Raw genomic sequence first — 24,156 nt, forward strand, 5'->3', positions numbered from 1 at the left:
CGAGGGGGCATAGCTTTAAATTAAGGGGTGGTAGCTATAGGACAGATGTTAGGGGTAGATTCTTTACTCAGCGAGTTGTGAGTTCATGGAATGCCCTGCCAGTAACAGTGGTGGACTCTCCATCTTTATGGGCATTTAAATGGGCATTGGATAGGCATATGGAAGATAGTGGGCTAGTGTAGGTTAGGCGGGCTTGGATCGGCACAACATCCAGGGCCGAAGGGCCTGTACTGCGCTGTATTTTTCTATGTTCTATCAATTCCATGCCAACCCTCCAAAGAGCCATCCCATCTAATCCCTGGGCCCCTTGCATTTCCCATGGTCTAACCTGCACATCCCGTGACACTATGGGTAATTTCCCATAGCCAATCCACCCTAACCTACACATCTTTGGACTATGGGAGGAAATCAGATCATCCCACTCCGACACAGGGAGTATGTCTGCATAGGCAGTCATCCCGGGCTGGAATTGAACCCAAGACCCTGGCACTGTGAGGTAACAGTGCTAGCCACTGAGCCGTCCCATATTGAACATGTGTAGAGCTGACTCAGACAGAGCTTTGCTGAACAACGGAGACAAGGGGTAAGGAAAATGATTCTAGGCCATGGGAGCTGGGAGAGGATGGTGTCTTCCATTCCATCTCACAGAACATTCTGGATCCAGCACTTCCTCACCAGGAAGATGAAGCAGAACTGGCTGATCCCACAGTGGTCTGCATGAAAAACTGGGATCAGGTAGAACTCTAAGAGGAGATCCTGGAGAAGAGCCAAGCTGACCCTATAGAGGGATTCACCATTTCCAGTCACCTTCCCTGATCCGTCTCTCCTGCAGGAAGGAGTCATGGAAATGCAGAAGGTTGACTTTTATACAGTTGCATTTTTTTAATTGTGGAAAATAAATATCGAGATTGATTTTTTTTAAAAAGTGATATTAAGGCCACAGTCAGATCAGCTGCTTATCAAATGGCAGAATAGGTTCAATGGGCCAAATGGCCAACACCTGCTCCCATTCCTAATGTTCTTTATAAAAGCAGATAGGAAGAGGTTTTGATTTTTAACTTTATTAGCTGTCTCTCCTCTGATTAAAAACTCCCTGTGTCCCCTCTAGTGTCCAATTAGATACATTACACCCTTCCCTTCCCTCCACCAACGACAAATTCATTTTTGATAAAGCAGACTTTCCAAAACATAAGATACAAACATTTAGACAATATAGTCATAGATATCTACAGCACAGGAAAAGGCCCTTTAGCCCACTGTGCCCACACCCAGTCAAAAACAACCCCCTAACTATTCTAATCCCATTCCTCAGCACTTGGCCCATTGTCTTGTATACCTTGGTGTCACAAGTGCACATATGAACACTTCTTCAGCGTTCTGAGGGTTTCTGTCTCTGCGACCTTGACAGACAATGAGTTCCGGGTTCCCACCATTACTGAGTGAAAACATTTTTCCTCATATCCCCGTTAAACCTCCTGTCCCTTACATTAAACATAATTGTTCAGGTACAATGAGGATCTTCAAAAGGTGTGCCATACAGTCATACAGCACGGAAACAGACCCTTTGGCCCAACTCATCCATGCTGTCCAATTTCCTAAAATGAACTAGCCCCATTTGCCACATCCGTCTAGATCTTTCCCATCCATTCATCTGTCCAATTGTCTTTTAAATGTTGTATCTGCCTCCACCACTTCCTTTGGCAGCTCATTCCATATGTGCACTACTTCCCCTCAGGTCCCTCCTAAATCTTTTCCCTCTCACCTTAAATCTATGCCCTGCAGTTTAGGACTCCCTGACCCTGGGGAAAAGACCTTGGTTGTTTACCTTATCTCTGTTCCTCATGATTTTATAAACCTCCATAAGGTCATCTCTAAGTCTCTGACACTGCAGGGAAAGAAGTCCCAGACTATCCAGCCTCTCCTTATAACTCAAACCTCTCAGTCTTGGTAATGTGCTTCTAAATCCTTTTTTGCACCTTTCCAGTTTAATAACATCCTTCTTACAGCAGGGTAACCAGAATTGTATGTATTACTCCAAAAGTGTTATCACCATGTGAATAGGAGCCAGTTAATCTCTCATTATCACCACCTGGTATGGCAACTGTACCATACAAGATCGGAGACGGTTACAGAGAGTGGTGAACTTGGCCTGGACAATCACAAAGGCCAACCTCCCATCTATAGAATCCATCTACTAGGCCCCGCTGTCAAGGAAAGGTCGCTAGCATTCACTAAGATCCATCCCAGCCTGGCAATGCTTTTCTACAACCTCTACCATCGGGGAGAAGGTACAGAAGCCTGAACACACGCACCAGCCGGTTTCACAACAGTTTCTACCCTCCTGTTGTTAGAATACTGAATGGACTCTTAATATTCCCCTGTACCTGTGTTTTTGTTTTTGCCTCTGTTTACCTATTATTTACTTATCTCTGCTATTTAACCCTGATCTGCCTGTATCGCTCACAGGACAAAGCTCTTCACTGTGCCTCGGTACACATGACAATCAATTCAATTCAATTTAGTTCAATTCAATTCATTAAAGCAGAGTATCACTGATTCAGAGGCAGTAAAATCAATGTTGTATTTAAACAATGTGGTACATAGTATTGCCTATATTTCAATAAGAAAAGATGCATTGTTGGTCATTTCATGGTCACCCTTTTTGAGGAGTTCTGTCATAACTACATGCCTTTCTTACATCCTTAAAAATTGCAAACCATTGGCCTGAACTTCTGTCTCAATCTAATCATTGGCTATTTAAGAATCTGGGAATTTTCATTTGTAAGTGAAGGGATTCATTGGTTGTACTTCGTATAGCCCCCCTGTACCAAACCTCCCTGTACTTGGTGGTTTCCTTTATTTGCTAAAGTTGCTGTTGCTGCACCCCTGGCGATTGCCTTGACCTGGCTGCTGTTTGCTGTTGTCACATGTCATTGGTAGGTTCAGTAGACGAGGCTGACATTGTGGCTGCAGCAACTGATGGCAGCCCCTCGGTAAATGAACCTGAGAAGAGAAACATTGAAGAGTAGTACAATGGAAGACAGACTGAGCTCCAAGGTCTTCAGGAGGCCAGTGGAGGCCGTACAGATGCCCTATTACTGGACTGGGCTTGGGCATCCTCTAGACATATACTCAGGTGACAGCCCAAGCAGTTAGCAAGGAAGGTTACTGCCAAAACTTCCCACAAGAAATTAATTACCTTAAATGACCTGGATGGCAGAATGAACCCAATTTACCTTTTGCCCTCACCTTGAAGGTACTGATGTAAGCCCATGGCCAGAGTGAATGGACACTAAATTCAGCAATTACTGGGCCACATTGCTTGTGGGACAGTCTCGATGCTCAGGTAGTTACAGATACATAGAATTTATTATTCATTGACTCACTCCGTAACACACACAGGGCTGAACCATGTCTGTGGAAAGTGTAGGAGAAAAATTAAGCTATTAATGTGCCCTGGATTTAGCCTAACCTTTCTTCAAATTATTTTAAAGTTCTTTCCAATTCACGTGAACACTTTCTAATAATGCCAGCACCATTTTTGTTTCAATATAAAACTTTCAGATCAAAATGTGTTTCTCTGTTAAAATGAATACACTATCATTTTCATAGCTATAACCATCATAAAAAAATCCACAGGGTAAGAAATGTTATAGGCCTGTTTTTGAGAAATGCCTGAGGTCCATATTACAAACAAAATGGCAAATTGTTGTCACAAAAACCTCCTGCAAGCATTAAGTATATCATATCAATAGGATTTGTATTTGAATATGTATTTTCAATTATTATTAGGCATCGAATCCATACTGGTCAACTCGTGGCTGTTCCACAGTTGGATCAGGAGGTCGTTTCCACTGTCCTTCTTGTCGACATGAGGTAATTCTGGACAGACATGGTGTTTATGGGTTACAAAGAAATCTTCTCGTTGAAAACATCATTGATTTGTACAAGCAGGAGTCGATCAGGTAAGCCTCTGTTTGGATGTCAGGTTGTCCTGTCAATCATCATTAAAACCTGATACTTGAAGTTGAATATAATGTAATTATAAACTTGAGTTACCATTTCTTTTTGGGTGTTTTAGATTAACGAAGCTTTCAGTGAAATGCACAAGAGATTTATTCAATGGTATCTCCAGCTATCTTTTGTGCATATGATTTGGATGTGCAGGTATTGGACTGGGGTGGACAAAGTTAAAAATCACACAACACCAGGTTATAGTCCAACAGGTTTATTTGGAAGCTCTAACATTTGGAGCACTGTTCCTTCATCAGGTGGTTGATAAAGGAGCAGAGCTTCAAAAGCTAGTGCTTCCAAATAAACTGTTGGACTATAACATAGAACATAGAACATAGAAGGATACAGCGCAGTACAGGCCCTTCGGCCCTCGATGTTGCGCCGACCGAATCCTACCTAACCTATACTAACCCAATAACTTCCAAATGCCTATCCAATGCCCGCTTAAATGACCATAAAGAAGGAGAGTTCACCACTGATACGGGCAGGGCATTCCATGAACTCACAACCCGCTGTGTGAAGAATCTACCCCTAACATCTGTCCTATACCTACCACCCCTTAATTTAAAGCTATGTCCCCTAGTAACACCTGACTCCATTAGCGGTAAAAGGTTCTTAGTATCTACCCTATCTAAACCCCTAATCATCTTATACACTTCTATCAGATCTCCCCTAAACCTTCTCTTCTCCAATGAGAACAGCCCCAAGTGCCTCAGCCTTTCCTCATAAGATTTTCCTACCATTCCAGGCAACATCCTGGTAAACCTCCTCTGCACTCGTTCTAAAGCTTCCACATCCTTCCTATAGTATGGCGACCAGAACTGCACACAATACTCCAGATGAGGCCGCACCAGAGTCTTATACAACTGCAACATGACCTCAGGACTCCGGAACTCAATTCCTCTGCCAATAAAGCCCAGTACACCATATGCCTTCCTCACAGCACTATTTACCTGGGTGGCAACTTTCAGAGATCTGTGTACATGGACACCAAGATCCCTCTGCTCATCCACACTACCAAGTAGCCTACCATTAGCCCAGTAATCCATCATCTTGTTATTCCTACCAAAGTGAACGACTTCGCACTTAGCTACATTGAATTCCATTTGCCACATTTCCGCCCAGCTCTGCAACTTATCTATATCCCGCTGTAACCTACCACTTCCTTCCTCACTATCCACAACTCCACCGACTTTCGTGTCATCCGCAAACTTGCTTACCCAGCTTTCAAGTCCTTCCTCTAGATCATTTATAAAGATAACAAAAAGCAATGGTCCCAAAACAGATCCTTGTGGTACACCGCTAGTAACTGCGCTCCAAGATGAACATAATCCATCAACTACTACCCTCTGTCTCCTTCCAGCCAGCCAATTCCTAATCCAAACCTCTAATGTATCCTCAATGCCATACCTCCGAAGTTTTAGCATTAGCCTACCATGGGGAACCTTATCGAACGCCTTACTAAAATCCATATACACAACATCTACTGCTTTACCCTCATCCACTTCCTTGGTCACCTTCTCAAAGAACTCAATAAGGTTTGTGAGGCACGACCTGCCCTTCACAAAACCATGCTGGCTATCCCTGATCACGTTATTCCTACCCAGATGTTCATAAATCTTATCCCTTACCATTCTCTCCAAGACTTTGCCCACCACTGAAGTCAGACTCACTGGCCTATAGTTGCTAGGGCTATCCCTACTCCCTTTCTTGAACAATGGGACCACATTCGCTATCCTCCAGTCCTCTGGTACTATTCCTGTTGACAACGATGACATAAAAATCCAGGCCAATGGCTCTGCTATCTCCTCCCTAGCTTCCCATAGGATCCTGGGGTAAATGCCATCAGGCCCAGGAGACTTATCTATATTCATCCTTTCCAATATTCCCAAAACCTCTTCCCTGCATATTTCCAGGGCATCCATTCTAATTATTTGTGATTCCATATTCACATCAGCAACAGTGTCCTGTTCCTGAGTGAATACTGATGAAAAGTACTGATTTAATGTCTCTCCAATCTCCTCCGCCTCCACACACAACTTCCCACTACTATCCTTGACTGGACCGATACCTACCCTAGTCATCCTTTTATTCTTGACATACCTATAGAAAGCCTTTGGGTTTTCCCTAATCCTACCAGCTAAAGACTTTTCATGTCCCCTTCTCGCTTTTCTTAACTCCCTCTTTAGCTCCTTCCTGGCTACCTTATAACTCTCAATCGCCCCTACTGAACCTTCACGCCTCATCTTTACATATGCCGCCTTCTTCCCTTTCACAAGGGACTCCAATTCCTTACTAAACCACGGCTGCCTCACAAGGCCCTTTACACCATGCCTGACTGGTACATACCTATCGAGGACACGCAGTAGCTGCTCCTTGAACACTCCCCACATCTCATTAGTGTTCTTCTCTTGAAGCCTGTTTTTCCAATCCACACATCCTAAGTCATGCCTCACTGCATCATAATTTCCCTGCCCCCAGCTATAGCTCTTGCCCTGCGGCACACGATTATCCCTCTCCATCACTAAAGTAAAAGTCACCGAGTTGTGGTCACTGTCCCCGAAGTGCTCACCTACCTCCAAGTCCAACACCTGGCCTGGTTCATTACCTAGAACCAAATCCAATATAGCCTCCCCTCTTGTAGGCCTGTCGACATATTGTGTCAGGAAACCCTCCTGCACACATTGTACAAACACCGACCCATCTAATGAACTCGAGCTATAGCTCTCCCAGTCAATATCTGGGAAGTTAAAGTCCCCCATAACAACCACCCTGCTACCTTCACTCTTTTCCTGAATCATCCTCGCAATATTATCCTCTACTTCTCTAGGACTATTAGGAGGCCTGTAGAAAACACCTAACAGGGTGACCTCACCTTTCCTATTTCTAACCTCAGCCCAAACTACCTCAGATGGCAAGTCCTCTTCCATCGTCCATTCCACTGCTGTGATACTGTCTTTGACAAGTAATGCCACGCCTCCCCCTTTTTTACCCCCATGTCTGATCCTACTAAAACATTTGAACCCTGGAACGTGCAACAGCCATTCTTGTCCCTGTTCTACCCACGTCTCTGTAATGGCCACAACATCGAAGTCCCAGGTACCAACCCACGCTGCAAGTTCACCTACCTTATTCCTTATACTTCTGGCATTGAAGTATACACACTTCAATCCACCTTTCTGGTTACAGTCACCCTCCTTAGAGATCGCTGCATTATTCCTAACCTCCCTACACTCAAGGTCCTGTACCCTAAAGCTACAGTCCTGGTTCCCATGCCCCCGCGGAGTTAGTTTAAACCCTCCCAAAGAGCACTAGCAAACCTCCCCCCAAGGATACTGGTGCCCCTCAGGTTCAAGTGTAGACCATCCTTTTTATAGAGGTCCCACCTTCCCCAGAAAGGACCCCAGTTATCCAGAAACCGGAATCCCTCCCTCCTGCACCATCCCTGTAGCCACGCATTTAACTGCTCTCTCTCCCTGTTCCTCGACTCTCTATCACGTGGCACGGGTAACAAACCAGAGACTACAACTCTGTTTGTTCTAACTCTGAGCTTCCAACCTAGCTCCCTGAAAGCCTGCCTTACATCCTCACCCTTCTTCCTACCTATATCGTTGGTGCCAACGTGGACCACGATCTGGGGCTGCTCCCCCTCCCCCTTAAGGACCCGGAAAACACGATCAGCGATAACCTCGTGTTGTGTGATTTTTAACTTCGTGCACATAGTGTGACTCCACCTAAAGCAACTTAATTAATAATCATAGATTGAATAAGAAAGATTACAGGAATTCTTAGGTTAATGACAAAGTCTAGGAGAAAGTAAGGACTGCAGATGTTGGAGATCAGAGCTCAAATATGTGTTGCTGGAAAAGCGCAGCAGGTCAGGCAGCATCCAAGGAACAGGAGAATCGACGTTTCGGGAATAAACCCTTCTTCAGGAATGAGGAGAGTGTGCCAAGCAGGCTAAGATAAAAGTTAGGGAGGAGGGACTTGGGGGAGGGGTGTTGGAAATGCGATAGGTGGAAGGAGGTTAAGGTGAGGGTGATAGGCCGGAGAGGGGGTGGGGGTGGGGACGTCGGGAAGAAGATTGCAGGTCAAGAAGGCGGTGCTGAGTTTGAGGGTTGGGACTGAGATAATGTGATGGGAGGGGAAATGAGAAAGCTGGAGAAATCTGCATTCATCCCTTGTGGTTGGAAGGTTCCTAGGCGGAAGATGAGGCGCTCTTCCTCCAGCCATCGTGTTCCATGGTCTGGCGATGGAGGAGGAAATGACGTCACCTCCAAACGGACCCCATCACCAAGGATATATTTCCCTCCCCTCCCCTATCACCATTCCGGAAAGACCACTCCCTCCGTGACTCCCTCGTCAGCTCCACACCCCCCACCAACCCAACCTCCACTCCCGGCACCTTCCCCTGCAACCGGAAGAAATGCAAAACTTGCGCCCACACCTCCTCCCTCACTTCCCTCCAAGGCCCCAAGGGATCCTTCCATATCCACCACAAATTCACCTGCACCTCCACACACATCATTTACTGCATCCGCTGCACCCGATGTGGTCTCCTCTACATTGGGGAGACAGGCCGCCTACTTGCGGAACGTTTCAGAGAACACCTCTGGGTCACCCGGACCAACCAATCCAACCGCCCCGTGGCTGAACACTTTAACTGCCCCTCCCACTCCGCCAAGGACATGCAGGTCCTTGACCGCCTCCATTGCCAGACCATTGCAACACGACGCCTGGAGGAAGAGCGCCTCATCTTCCGCCTAGGAACCCTCCAACCATAAAGGATGAACTCAGATTTCTCCAGCTTTCTCATTTCCCCTCCCACCACCTCTTCTCAGTCCCAACTCTCGGACTCAGCACCGCCTTCTTGACCTGCAATCTTCTTCCCAACTCTCCGCCCCCACCCCCTCTCCGGCCTATCACCCTCACCTTAACCTCCTTCCACCTATCGTATTCCCAACTCTCCTCCCCCAAGTCCCTCCTCCCTACCTTTTATCTTAGCCTGCTTGGCACATTCTCCTCATTTCTGAAGAAGGGCTTATGCCCGATACGCCGATTCTCCTCTTCCTTTGATGCTGCCTGACCTGCTGTGCTTTTCCAGCAACACATTTTTAAGCTAATGGCAAAGTCTGTTGATATTGTTCTGTTCCCTACAAGATAGAATGGGCACTATTTCTCTGTATTCCCTTGTTTCTATGTTTCTTATTTCTATGTTCCCTTGTTTAGTACAATGAAGTTATTGGAAGTTGTTGACAAGCAACAATATTTTTAAAATCAAAAAAAGCCAAAATGTTAATAGTAGTCATATCTTTCCCAACATTTTCCTTTGTATTCAAGGACCCCTACAGTGTGGAAGTAGGCTATTCGACCACATCGAGTCCACGCTGACCCTCCAAAGATCATCCCACCCAGACCAAACCCCTACCCTATATTTCCCATGTCTAATCCACCTAGCCTGCACAATCCTGGACACTAGGGGGCAATTTAGCTTGGCCAATCCACCCTAACCTGTACATCTTTGGACTGTGGGAGGAACCAGACAAAACCCAAGCACAGATGGGGAGAATGTGCAAACTCCACACAGATAGTAACCTGAGGGTGGAATCAAACCCAGATCTCTGGTACAATGAGGCAGTAATGCTAACCACTGAACCGCCATGCCAACCCAAATGTATGAAGTATGACAGTGAGATGCTTGATCTTTAGAGAATATGAGATTTCTGATATAATCATAGCAAAGCTGTTGTGCCGGGTTCGGTAAACCAACATAAGAAGTATCTGAGCCAGCCAGAGCTGATCTATGGTGTGTGCTGATTACTAATCCCAACTGAAGCGTGACAATGGTGTTTACTTAAGTGTAAATGAAGGAAAAATAGTTGAAGGTTCTGACCCCCGATATCTGCTGGAAAATACAGGAACCTCAGGAATTAGAAACTAGATTTGGCTGTGATGTCTTCCATGGTAGAAAGCCTGTTCAAATTTACCATCAAGGCTTATAAATGAATAATGGTGGCTTAACCAAAGACTAATTGGGACTGGATCTTGTTGCCTAAGGTACTGGTTCTGAAAGAGTTAATGTTTATGATACAATTGGCTCCACCTATTCTCTTGATGTGACACTCAGTCTGTCGTTGGAGACAAGGTGTTCTATTTTAGCTTTTGAAAGTAGCATCTGTACCAACTCTGTCAGGTCATTGTAGCTATGTCTGACCAACTATATGTATTGCAATAATGCAATAAACCTTCTTGTTATCTAAGAACAGTATCTCTTCTGTAGATACTTTACAATGGTATATTCTTTACCACTAATCAGTAGATACATCTGAGACAAAAACACAGTGAACAGCCTCAAAATCTCTTACTCAGTGCACCATCTGGTCAGCTGGCAAAATGTCCCAGATCCCAATTAAAAGATAAGGGAGGAAGGAAGAGTAAACAAATGATAGAAAATCAATACTTATAGTGTACAATATAATATCCAGTGATTAAAATGATCCTGTCGATTGAGGATGATATGTTACAACCATAAAGGATAAAACTGATTAAATACTGTGTACAACTGGTGTATCTTTAAAGTATTTAGCTTATTGTAATGCATTATTGTTCTTTTACCAGCTAGCATGTCTCTCATTCCCATCCCTTCTCCATCCCTGTCAAAGTTTATTGACATTTGATACCCCAGTAATACTTCGTTCCTCCCTGGATCTTACACATCCCGTGTAGAAAACTATTTACAGTTTAAGTTCCAGCCTGCAGGTTTCCTTTTCCTCCATTATCAATGAAACCCCGATATTCCATCAACAATGCCAAGCTTCCAAAACCATTTTACCTCATTTTTTTCTTTCTCTGTTTTCAGAAACTGTTTAGAAATCTGTGTCTTTGATGTATTTATAGCTCTACGGAACAAAATCTCTTCATTTACTGACATAGTGCCCAATTGAAACAGTTAAGAGACCGTTAGATGATACTTTGAAGAGAGATAACGTGCAAGGATATGGGGACAAAGGAAGCAATTAGCACTAGGTCGTGGTGCCCATTTGAAGAGCTGGTGCAGTCATGATGGGCCAAATAGCCTCCTTCTGCTCTGTGACATTTCAGTAATTCTATATCAGGATAATAGAGAAGATCCATCTTCCTCCCTGCACGAGTGTGATGATGCTACTCCTTTAACAAGGTTATGTTGTCCTTGGGTATTTTTTCGCAGACTCCGAAAAGTCCAAGTTGAAAGGTTTTAGGGCCAATTTGATTATGTATACTGCCTCAGGCTTTCAGGATTTTGAAAATAAAACTTATAAAATGAAAGGGGAGTGGTCAGTTCTCCCAGCTCAGCTCTTCTCTGGTTTGGTTTGTTTAGCAAGCAGTAGTGTTTTAAAGCTGCTGGACCCAAAGAAGCAGGTCCATGCTGGTACTCTCTTCTCTCTGACATCTCTCCTGTAAGACCCTGTGTTTGATTTTGTGCCAAGGGGCATTTATGGGGATTGTTGCAAGTGTTTGGAACAGCATCATTAAGTTAGAGCTTGGAGGTCTCACAACCTTCTGCTAGGTGACTTGTTCCCCTGAACTGCAAACATTAATTTTTTGCCAGGAGGAGCCTGGTCTCTCTTGTAAGAGGACCATAAGAACTGGGAAGAGGAGTAGGCCATTCAGTCTGTCAAGCCTGTTCTACCATCCAATAGGATCATGGCTGATCTGAACTGAGCGTTACAAAGTCTGACATTTCTTTGGCTCAGTCAGTCAATAGAACTTGCCAATATTCTTTTAGTAAGTCAATTTTTGTGTCAAGCAGTGCTTATTCGATCACCTCACTGCAGCCCTCCAATTGTGGAATAGGATATGAACCTGCTTTTGTTCCTGCATTGACTTTGTAAGAATCATTGCAGAGTCTTTCTATTTTCAGCACCACTATTGCAGTTGAATTCCAACTGCTATAACACAGTTGTATCATTGTCCAACATGACCTTCATCTTTTCCCTCACTTGAGCTAAATTCTCTGGACTGAATCTGCAATGATGTTGCTTTTTGGATCCCATTCATTAACATAAAAGCAAATAAAATCAGAGCATGCTGGAGAATCTCACCTGATCTAGCAGCATCTGTGGAGAGAGAACAAAATAAATATTTTGTGGTTGATTTGACTCTTCAAGTTCATCGACATCATTTATAGCTTAAAGATGCTTTCTGGTCTAATCATTCAAATTAATTCATGAGTCTATGGTAACATTTATCTCTTCAATAGTTTTCTGGAAAATAGCATAACTTTTGAAGCAACTCTGTAATATCCAATCTGATTGTGGGAGGGTCAACTTTTAGAAATTGAAATTTCTGTTAATTTCCAATTATTCAGATATTTCTGTTTTACTCCCTATTCCTTTCACTACCATGAGTACAAGGACCAAATGCTGACAAACAGGACTAGATTAATTTAGGATATTTGGTCTGCAAGTTGGGCTGAAGGGTCTGTTTCTGGGCTGTACGTCTCTATGACTCTATGTTTCTTTTGATTTCTCGGTAATCGATTGTTTTCCAAATGGGCACGCAGAATGCTGGGGAACTCTGCAGCATCCGAAAATTTCTGAAGAAGGGTCATACCAGAGTTGAAACATAAACTTTGTCTGTGTATCTCTCTCTGTCTATCCGTGGATCCTGTAAGACCTGCTGATTTTCTCCAGCACTTTCTGTGTCTGTTTCAGATTTCCAGCCTCCGTGATTTATCACCTTTATCCAGGTGGTTTCTCAATGTTATGTTTTAACTGGGTACTGACTTTTGTGGTTGGAGGAGAGATGGGCAGGGAGAGTATCTTTCAGTTTTTATTCGCAGAAACATTTTTTTCCTTGTCTCTGTTCTGCTGCTCAGAAGATGTTGTTGATAAATGTCCATTTATTTGCTCCTGTGTCTGCTCCTTGTTTTCCCCAGCTGAATGCTTTATCTAACTATGCAACTTCCAGAACATGGACCATTACAGCGCAGTACAGACCCTTCACACCTCGATGTTGCGCCAACCTGTGGAACCAATCTGAAGCCCATCTATCCTATACTATTCCATTTTTAGTCACTGAATGTAATTAAGACAGAGATAATTAGGTTCTTGATTAGTAAAGGGGTCAAGGGTCACAGGATGATGGAGGGAGAATGGAGTTGAGAAACATATCAGCCATGATTGAATGGCAGAGTAAACTCAGTTGGCCAAATGGCCTACTTCTGCACCTTTATCTTATAATCTATACAGCACAAATTCTATAACGATAATCATCTAACTTAGGTCAAAAGGCACAGTAGAATAGTGAAGATTGATTTTTTAAAAATAAAATCACAACAAACCTTACGAGCTATGAATCAACTGGGGATACAGATCTGAGTTGTGCTGTCTCTTCATAATTATATTAATTTCAGCTTAGATTCAGACCCTTGTTTACTGTCAGTTTCATGTGAATGACAATCTAATCAGCAGTCATTTTAGGTCAGAATTTGTCCATGTTAAAATCAGTTTTACACCATGGAAGATTTCAAGTGTTAAAAGTAAATAAAAAAGTTGAATATCAATGCTTGGTGTCTATGACCAACGTAATATTTTCTCACCATGAGGAACACACATGCACGATAATCCTTCCCATTATTAATGGTGATTGTTCCATTACAAGGTCCATGTGAAGGTCCAATACAAAACTTGGCATAACCCACACAGTCATTTCTCAATCACATGCTTTGTCCTAACCTGGGCTCAAAATCAGCTTGGAACTATCAGTGGAACTTGTTTGCTCAGCTGTGTCACATTCGCCTCATGGCATTATCGCTGGATTGTTAATCCAGAGACAAAGGAATGTTCTGGGAACCCAGATTCAAATGCTGTCATGGCAGATGGAATTTGAACTCAAGGAAAAGTCTGGAATTAAGAGTCTAATGATGACCATGACTCAATTGTCAGGACAAAATGCATCTGGATCACTAATGCCCTTTGGGGAAGAAAACTGCCATCCTTACCTGGTCTACCCTACATGTGACTCCAGAACCACTGCGATGTGGTTGACTTTTATTCAGGATGGGCAATAAATGCTGGCCTGGCCAGTGATGCCCTCATCCTGTGAATGAATGAAACAAAAGTCTTAACCTTTCACAGTTCAGTCCCATAACCCATATCCTGGGTTCTGGTTTTTCCCAGTCTGACCTCTAGAAGGCTGTTGGGTGGCATTCTGAGGTATGCCTTGTCGGGTGTCTGGACTTGAATTCACTCCCAGGTAACTTTACATCAACCTGATTTGACTGGTTGAGTTCTGGGACTTGATTCTGTTCCTGAGATCTCCCAGTATTTAGCCCATGCACATTCTCTTTGTTGGTCTTGGAAATAGAGTAACATCTAACTGCAGATGTCACTGTACGCATTTTTTTTAGCAAGAGGGTATTGTTTGGAGAAATGCATTTGTACATTGTACACCCGAGGCTTACCATAGTCATGTGACCTCCGATGTAACTTGTTTTCATGTTAGAAGTGGTGGCCATTTCATGGAACAGAGGGTTTCTACACACAGCAGTACAGCACCAGCACAGTAGGATATGCACATCCATCGGGGTTATTTGGAGATGCAGGTAGAAGGACCTTGTACCACATGTACCTTGTCATTGAGCTTTTTAGTCATTTGCCAGCCAATCAATTTTAAAAGTGCCGCATTAGCTCCTATGAACAGCAATGTGGTAATGACAGGATACTCTGGTTTTGATGTTAATTCAGGATTAAATATTGGGCAGGATGCCAGGAAATGGGAGGTAATGCCCCAGTGGTATTGTCACTGGGTTATTACTCCTGGAAGACCCAGGTCATGTTATATAGAACATAGAACATAGAAAAATACAGCACAGTACAGGCCCTTTGGCCCTCGATGTTGCGCCGATCCAAGCCCACCTAACCTACACTAGCCCATTATCCTCCATATGCCTATCCAATGCCCGTTTAAATGCCCATAAAGAGGGAGAGTCCACCACTGCTACTGGCAGGGCATTCCATGAACTCACGACTCGCTGAATAAAGAATCTGCCCCTAACATCTGTCCTATACCTACCACCCCTTAATTTAGAACATAGAACATAGAAAAATACAGCGCAGTACAGGCCCTTCAGCCCTCGATGTTGCGCCGACCGAAACCTACCTAACCTACACTAGCAGAATAACTTCCATATGCTTATCCAATGCCCGCTTGAATGAATTTAAAGCTATGCCCCCTCGTAATAGCTGACTCCATGCGTGGAGATCTCCACATTTTCTGGAGATCTGGGTTCACATCCTTCCATGGTGGACTTTGAATCCAACAAAAATATCTGGAATTAAGACCCTGTTAATGATTGTGAAACGATTGTCATAAAAATCCATCTGGTTCACTAATGTCCTTTAGGGAAGGAAATCTGCCATCTGACATATGTGTGACTCCAGACCCACAGCAATACGGTTGACTCTTAACTGCTGTCTGGGCAATTAATGCTGGTCAAGCCACTGATGTTAGACAAATAAAAAAAACTCCCATGTTCTTCCCTCCACTGAACGTCAGCCTTTTATGTTTATGACTCCAATGTGAGCATAAAGTCACAAAGTTCTGACTCAGTGGCAAGAATGTTACCAACTGAGCAATAACATTGTCACTGCACAGATTGCACTGGCATTAAAGTTGGTGGGGTGTTAACACTCAGACACAGCCCCTCTGGTGAGTTACAAGCACCTTCTGTTTGTTCATTGCGATGGAGGGACGCTGTAACAGTTATGAGTTGAGTCCCTTTGAAGCCTCCTCCTCATTTTAATCCTCCGTTTGGTTTGCTCTGTTCTGTTCATGAAGTGTCCATAATGGGCATCAGGCTCTCTCTTCAAACAATGCATTGAATTTTACTAGCACCTCAGGCAATGCTGAGCCCTTAAGGAACAGTGAGTGTGGAGTTCCTGTTGTGTTCCTGACATCATTCTATTTTACCCAGGTCCAACAGAGGTGAAGTAGACTCTTAAGGACTGCATATGTTTTCCCACCAGCTTTTCACACGTTCTATGCCACGCAAGGGGGTCTCCTGTAGCAATATTGCTCCATGGCAACCCGCCCTCATCAGCCCCAATTGTACACCACTCTGGCACCACAGAACCCAGTGAGCTGGTTGGGGTGATGCTGTCCATGCTTTGTGTCCAGTTTGCCCATTGCCAGCGGTTTCCTGTACCCTGAGTGAAGGTGAACAGGCTGCCGAAGCTCTGACCACTGGTTTGCCTTCGGATCAGTCAGTATCTTTAATCAGGACATCTGCTCTGTCCCACACACCACTGAATTGGAGTTCTCTCAGCCAGCAAGCTTTTCCCACTGGGGAAAGAAAACCCATTTGGCCGAACGTCCTGGTTTCACATCACAATCTTTGATTCCTCAATGGTTGAACTTTGCGTTGACCCACTCAGTTTGTCGAGATGCCGTGTTACCGGAAAGTGTGAAGCTATTTGTTTTGTCAAGATTTTGACTCTGTTTGCAGCACTGCCTTGGTTGAGTAGGAGAAAGCGAGGACTGCAGATGCTGGAGATCAGAGTCGAAAAGTGTGGCGCTGATAAAGCACAGCCGGGCAGGCAGCATCCGAGGAGCAGGAGAGTCGAGCATTTCGAGCACAAGTGCCAGGGACCCAGGTTCAATTCCACTCTTGGACACTGTCTGTGTGGAGTTTATACATTCTCCCCGTGTCTGCATGAGTTTCCTCCAGGTGCTCCAGTTTCGTCCCACACTCAAAGGTGTGCAGGTTAGGTAGATTGGCCATGGGAAATGCAAGGTTACAGGGATAGAGTAGGGGGTATGATCTGGGTGGATGTTCTTTGGAGAGCCAGTGTGGAAATGATGGGCTTGCTTCATACTGGAGGGATTCTAAGCACGGATCTTTATTTATTATTAATATTACGTTGCAATAAAGGTGCAAGTGTACACTCCAACATTTCTCAACAAATTATTTCGTACTGTAGAGTTATGTAGATTCAGACCACAATGTTATGGGGTAAATAAAAGTCTTTTTCATAAATTTGAATATCATTTTGTAGGAGATAAGTCCAAAGGTACCTTCATGTAGATGGTCCATGTGTTTGAAGTTGTTGTGCTGGACTGCTTGAGGAACAGTGAAAGCAGCAACGTGTTTCACTTCTCACTCCCACCAACCAAGTGCAGCCCAGCCAGAATGCGTTCTCTGTTGTAATGGTATCAGAGCATGAATTAGGGACAGTTTATTTAAGACCAACTTACCTCAGAAACGTTTGCTACAGGTTGGAATGAGCTCAGTTTATGCTACTGACATTTTAATGTGTGACAAATTTACTAAAAATAATCAGTTTGCCTCCAGTTTTATTAAGGATCTATTTTTACATGTTGCTGTTAGCATCTCCCGTCAGCATGTACATGTGTATGACGTACTGAAGTAAACCAGACAAGGTGTTAATTTGGGCATCTGTCATACTGTTTAAGCTCTCTTGCATTTCCATTTTTGAACCTCATTGCTTCTGAATTGCTAGTCTCTCAAAAAATAATTTGTTGAAGTCAGTCTATTAAATCTTCAAAATAACGTTGGCTTCTCACTCATTCATAGCCAGGTTCCTTAGCTGCCAAGATGCCGAAATATTCAGAGTACCCTGCTGTACTTGTGATTAAAATGCACTAACTACAGTTGGATGCTCTTACCACAATACCTGCAGCATGTTTCTGAGTGCAAACAATGAAATCTTAAACTAGTTATGGTATATTTTCAAGCTTTAGTAAATATAAATTTGAAACCTTAGATTACTTACAGTGTGGAAACAAGTCCTTTCGCCCAATAAGTCCACACCGAGCCACAACCCACCCAGACCCATTCCCCTACACCTAACATTACGGGCAACTTAACATGGCCAATTCACCTAACCGGCACATTTTTGGGTTGTGGGAAGAAACCGGAGCAAACCCATGCAGACACGGGGAGAATGTGCAAACTCCACACAGTCAGTCGCCTGAGGTGGGAATTGAACCTGGGTCTCTGGTGCTGTGAGGCAGCAGTGCTAACCACCATGCCACCCACAAAATAGAAAGCAGGAATCATGCACAGTTCTTCACCTGGAGGCCCACTGAAGATAATATAACCTCTGGAGATAATATAAGGTTGACTTAGCATTAGCAGGGCGCGAAGACACCCTTTAGCTGGAAGGACCGAGCAGTGAGCTGTTTGATTGAATGAAGTAAAATCTCACAGTATTTTCAGAGGACTTGTATACTGTGTGCTGGTGATACATAATTCACTGTTCTAACCTTTTGAGAATTTGTTTCCACTGTCTGGGTGGTACTGATTCTTAATGCAATGAGATTTGAACACACAAACAGTGCAAATATCATGAAGCAGTGATTGTTTATTCAGCTGGCATCAGGTACTTACAAACATGAAAGGAGCTTTGAAAGATAATATGCAATAATTAGAAGGAATCAAACTTGTGGTTTACTTCTGCTTGAGGAAGTCCATTCTCTGTCTGATCCTCCTCCCAATGAGCTGTCCTCTCCTCTCCTCAAGTAACCCTTTCTGTCAGACATTGCCCCTACTGAAGTTCCTGGGACCTCCTCTCATCATCTGGTATACTGGAGGTGCTGGCTCCAGTTGCCCCTGTGACGATATTATGGCTTTAAGAGGTCTCTTTAGTTTTGGTTGTTTTTGAGATGGGGTGTTGAGTTGTCTACCAAGCTAATACAGTAAACAGCTTTACTGAGGCCCTGGATTCTTTTAAAAGTTAGAACAATAGAAACAGCGGGAACAGGTGGACTCAGGCTCTACAGAATCAGGGTTTTACTTTAGCTCTTTAGTAGTTGTTAGGGTTTTGAGGTTGGCTGTGGAAGCTGGTATACATCTCTCTCAGCCACAATAAAAAGTTGGAGTACTCTCCCTCTGCTAGAATTTTCTCGTGGTGTTCTTTCCTCCTCGACTGGAGAAACATTGCATGTGAGACAATCTATTTTACTGAATTTGCCCTTGCCAAGGGTGTGTTTATGGGACATTGTTTTTTGGAACAGTCGCTATTTAATAGTTAAATAATCTATTATTATGTTAAGTGTTCCAATAGAGTTATACCAATTCCTCTTTCTCTTGTCTGTATTTAACTGAGTGTAAAAATAAAGTGTGTTTTCCTTAAAGCTATGCGTATGACCAATCAAATTACATCAGGATCTCAGCAGCTTACACTTGACTTTAAATAAAATAAAAGTTAAGGTCTAGGCTCTCTCTTTGATATATTTGAAGGGATTTGGTTTGATCCATAACTCCCTGTTAGATGCACTCACTCACTATTGCCTCCTGCTGCTGGAGTTTCTGTTATAACAATTTTTAGCAATAACTTTCTGCCTGATCCTTAACTAAATTACTTCCTGCTATTTTAGCAATGGGGTTAATTGGAAATTATTGTTCTCCAATTCTATTCCCACAGCAATGCTGATAGCTGCTGTTGTGCAGAGGAAACAAATTGCTCAGCATAGGTTTCATTTTGATAAGCCTCTGGGACTGATGGACTTGAAGCAGGAAAGGATATTAATGTTTCTTTACTGGACCACAGTACAATTTTTATCAAATTAATCAAGTTCCAGTTCTAGAAGCCTTTTTAACCAGGTGTGGGTAGATCCACAATGCCCTTAGGGAAGGAATTCAAGAATTTTGACCCAGCAACAGTGAACAAACAGTGATATATTTCCAAGTCAGGATGGTGAGTGGCTCAAAGGGGAACTTGAAGGTAGTGGTGTTCCCATTTATCCGCTGCCCTTGTCCTTCTAGATGGAAGTGGTCCTGGATTTGGAAGGTGCTGTCCGAGGATCTTTGCTGAACTTCTGCAGTGCATCTTGTAGATAGTACACACTGCTGCTACAGAGCGTTGGTGATGGAGGGGGTGTGTGCTTGTGGATCTGGTGCCAGTCAAGTGGGCTGCTTTGTCCTGGGTGGTGTCAAGCTTCTTGAGTGTTGCTGTACCGACACCCATCCAGGTCAAGTGGGGAGTATTCCATCACATTCCTGACTTGTGCCTTGAAGATGGTAGATAGGTTTTGGGGAGTCAGGAGGTGAGTTACTTGCTGCAGTATTTGCTCTTATTTGCTCTGATTTGTTCTTATTGCCGTTGTGTTGGTCTGGTGCATCAAGTTGAGCTCCTGGTCAATGATAAGTCCCAGGATGTTGATAGTGGGGGATTCTATGATGGTGACACCACTGACTGTCAAGGGGCAGTGGTTAGATTGTCTCTTATTGATGTTGCTGAAAATGTGTTGCTGGAAAAGTGCAGCAGGTCAGACAGCATCCAAGGAACAGGAAATTCGACGTTCCGGGCATAAGCCCTTCTTCAGGAAGCTGCGCTTTTCCAGCAACACATTTTCAGCTCTGATGTCCAGCATCTGCAGACCTCACTTTCTCCTCTTATTGGTGTTGGTCATAGTCTGGTATTAGTGTGGCGTGAATGTTACTTGCCACCTGTCAGCCCAGCCTGGATGTTGTCCCCTGCCAAGAGGCAGCAGCTGGAAAAGGCAGACCCTTGTCTCCAGGTGGAAGGTTTTCAAAGACCCTGGAGCCAGAATGTTGTTACCAGCCAGACATCTCTTTTACTCATTGACAGGATGTGGGTGCTGTGCACTCATTGCCCAGAGGGCAGTTAGGAGTCAGCCACATTACTCTGGGGGTCTAAGGTCACAGTTAGGTCAGGCCAGGACAATGCATTCCTTCCCATTAGTGAACATGATAGACCTCTCCATGACATTCATCAATGGTTTCATTCAGATCTTTGTGGCTTTCAACATAGCAGGATTCAAACCCAGGTCTCTGGATCATTATTTGGGTCTCTGGATTAACAGTGGGTGACACAGTGTCTCAGTGGTTCGCACTGCTGTGTCATAGCGCCAGGGTCCCAAGTTCAATTCCAGCCTCGGGCATAGATTTAAATAGTGATGGAAAAGGATAGACTAGATCTAAAAGTTGAAGGTCTAAATTGGAGAAAGGCCACGAACTTTCGAAAGCTGACTGGGGGCGGGTGTTCGCAGGTAAAGGGACGGCTGGAAAATGGGAAACCTTCAAAAATGAGATAACGAGAATCCAGAGAAAGTATATTCCTGTCAGGATGAAAAAAAAGGTACAGGGAATGCTGGATGACTAAACAAATTGAGGGTTTGGTTAAGAAAAAGAAGGAAGCATATGTCAGGCATAGACAGGATAGATCGAGTGAATCCTTAGAAGTGTATAAAGACAGTAGGAGTATACTTAAGAGGGAAATCAGGAGGGCAAAACGGGGACATGAGATAGCTTTGGAAAATAAAATTAAGGAGAATCCAAAGAGTTTTTACAAATACATTAAGGACAAAAGAGTAACTAGGGACTCCTCAAAGATCAGCAAGGCAACCTATGCGTGGAGCTTCTGGAGATGGGGGAGGTACTAAACAAGTATTTTTCATCAGTATTTACTGTGGAAAAAGATATGGAAGATATAGAATGTAGGGAAATAGATGGTGATGTCTTGAAAAATGTCCATAATACAGAGAAGGAAGTGCTGGATGCCTTGAAATGCATAAAAGTCGATAAATCCCCAGAACCTGATCAGGTGTGCCCTAGAATTCTGTGGGAAGCTAGAGAAGTGATTGCTGGGCCTCTTTCTGAGATATTTGTATCATCAATAGTCACAGGTGAGGGGCCGGAAGACTGGAGGTTGGCAAATGTGGTGCCACTGTTTAAGAAGGGCGGTAAGGACAAGCCAGGGAACTATAGACCAGTGAGCCTGACCTCGGTGGTGGGCAAGTTGTTGGAGGGAATCCTGAGGGACAGGATGTACATGTATTTGGAAAGGCAAGGACTGATTAGGGATGTGCAGGTTAGGGTGGATTGGCTGTCATAAATTGCCCATAGTGTTCAGGGATGTGTAGGTTAGGTGGGAAATGCAGGGTTACAGGGAGGAGAGGTGGATCTGGGTGCGATGTCCTCAGAGGGTCAGTGTGGACTCAGTGGGCTGAATGTCCTTCTCCCACACTGTAGGGATTCTATGATAAGCCATCAGCTCTCCCAATGTCCTAATAGGAAGTGAATGTCTCTTCTCCTTTCTGCTTTCTTGCCTGTTCCCACTCAATTGTAATTAGAATTCTTAAAAAAATGTGTCGGGGCATATGTATGAACCATGTGATTCAGCAATGAGTAGGTTTCTTGTTGTTCAGCTGGTAATGCATTGTCCAGAAGGCAATCTGTTCAAAAGCATTAGGGTACAGGTGATGTAATTGATGGTTACTCTGACATCAACAGGAAGTGGATTGAATTGAATGGAATGAGCTTTATTGTTACATGTACTCACATGAGCCGAGTGAAAAGCTTACAAGTTGTCACTTACAGTGCCATCATAAATACATGATTTGGAGGAGCGTCGCTCCGAAAGCTAGTGTGCTTCCAATTATAACCTGGTGTTGTGTGATTTTTAACATCATAAATACCAGTTATCTTGGTACAGATTCTTCAGTACAGGTTCTTCACAAAAAAAAATTGGGGAAAATAAAGAAATAAACAGTCCAGCCTTGCAGATCATGGCAATAAATTACAAAATAAAGAAATTTAAAAGGTTGAGAACAAAGGCCTTACTAACTCAGTCCATACAGGCACCCCGACTCCAGTCCATGCTAGTCCTTGACTCTAGACTGTGTCAGACTTCACCTTGAGGATCTCAAGACCGGGAGACTGCTCCAGGATCACCTTGATCCATGCTGAGGCCACGCCAGGCTGAAAGACAGCACCAGCTGCCAAAAGACTACCACACTGCACCAGGAGACCATCACACCGGGCTAGCAGACCACCATGCTGGGCCAGGAGACCACAACACCGGGCCAGGAGACCATCGCACTGGGCCAGGAAACCACAACACTGGGCCAGGAGACCACCGCACTGGGCCAGGAGATCACCGCACTGGGCAGTCAAGAGATTTCCAAGCCAGGATGCAAGATTGCCAGGCAAGGCTGGGAATCCAAGGCCGAGAAGAAAGAAGAAAAGGAACACAAAAGAGGGAAAAATAATCAGAAAAAGAAATGGGTGGAGCGGACAGGCTCTGACTGAAGTGTCCTGCTCTGCTGCCATCTTTGAAGTGAGTGGAAGTCATTAGAATAGAGAGAGATGAGAAAAAAACACAAGAGGAGAGAGGTCTGTGACATGACACTAGGGAATCACCCGCAATGTTGTGAAGAGAGGTTGGACAGACTGGGGCTGTTTTCGTACAAATGTTCCAGGGACCTATGATCTATCAACACGAGCAGAGGGGTTTGGAGAGAGAACATGAGTGACATGTTCAAATTATGAGCAGTCCTGACAGAATGGACAGGAAGAAAACGCTGGCCAAGCTGGAGGGAGCAATGGCAGAGATTGACGGTGAAGGGCGGAAGGTTGAGAGGAGATGTGAGGAAAATCCTTTTCACCCAGAATGCAGTGGGAATCCAGAACTCACTGCCTGTAATGGTAGAACTTTGGTAACATTTATGAATTGTTCAGTGTTGAGACAATCAAGGCTGAAGAGCAAGTGCTGGAAAATGGGTTCAAATAGTTCGATGATTATTTTTGACCGGTGCGGACTCAATGGGATGAAGGGCCATAGACCTCTCTGACTCTAATGTATAAATGTATATAAAGAGTATTATAGTACTGAAGACAAGAGAGCAATACTCTTGGATAAGGGAGGTCAAATGGAAGCAAATGGCAGGACCCTAAGGATCATTTATATACCGAGGGATCTTGGAGTGCAGGTGCATAGTTCCCTGAAATAGAAATAAAGTTAGAAGTTATAGTGGGGATCGATCTAGTGAGCTCCCCTGTTCCAAGGTTAATTTCAAGTGCTCATCCAAGTACTTTTTAACGTTTGTGTGAAGTTTCCCATCTTAGCTACCTTCCAAGGCTGTACTCCAGAGCTCCAACACCCTCTGGGTGAAAACGGTTCCCCCCCCAAAACCTCCGGCTTTTCACTTTAAAATGATGCTCGCTTCTACCCTCACAGCTGGGGGACGAAGTGATAGTTGATGGGAGGAGTGCTGGCGATCAGGCCTTTGCTGAGCCCCATGCTGCTGGTCATTGTGATGGGAAATCTGCTGGACATTCTGCAGAGGCGATGGGGAAATGTTGGGGAGCATGCTGCGGACTATATGCGCAGCTTT

At 44.0% G+C, this 24,156-nt stretch overlaps 2 protein-coding genes across 3 annotated transcripts in view; both read left to right on the forward strand.

The window, feature by feature from the left end:
* trim55a (tripartite motif containing 55a) overlaps positions 1–24,156 on the forward strand; it is an 85,072-nt gene that overhangs the window by 12,045 nt on the left and 48,871 nt on the right. For both annotated transcript variants that reach the window (XM_060824093.1, XM_060824094.1), the window contains exon 2: positions 3,793–3,965. In XM_060824093.1, the coding sequence (XP_060680076.1) occupies positions 3,793–3,965 (173 nt within the window). The remainder of the gene's footprint in view (positions 1–3,792; positions 3,966–24,156) is intronic.
* Positions 623–784, forward strand: LOC132815541 (large ribosomal subunit protein eL39-like). The gene is given in 1 exon segment (XM_060824550.1): positions 623–784. A coding segment is annotated over 1 exon segment (162 nt).

This window comes from Hemiscyllium ocellatum, chromosome 4 (genome assembly GCF_020745735.1).
Source record: "Hemiscyllium ocellatum isolate sHemOce1 chromosome 4, sHemOce1.pat.X.cur, whole genome shotgun sequence".
NCBI classification, from domain to species: domain Eukaryota; kingdom Metazoa; phylum Chordata; class Chondrichthyes; order Orectolobiformes; family Hemiscylliidae; genus Hemiscyllium; species Hemiscyllium ocellatum.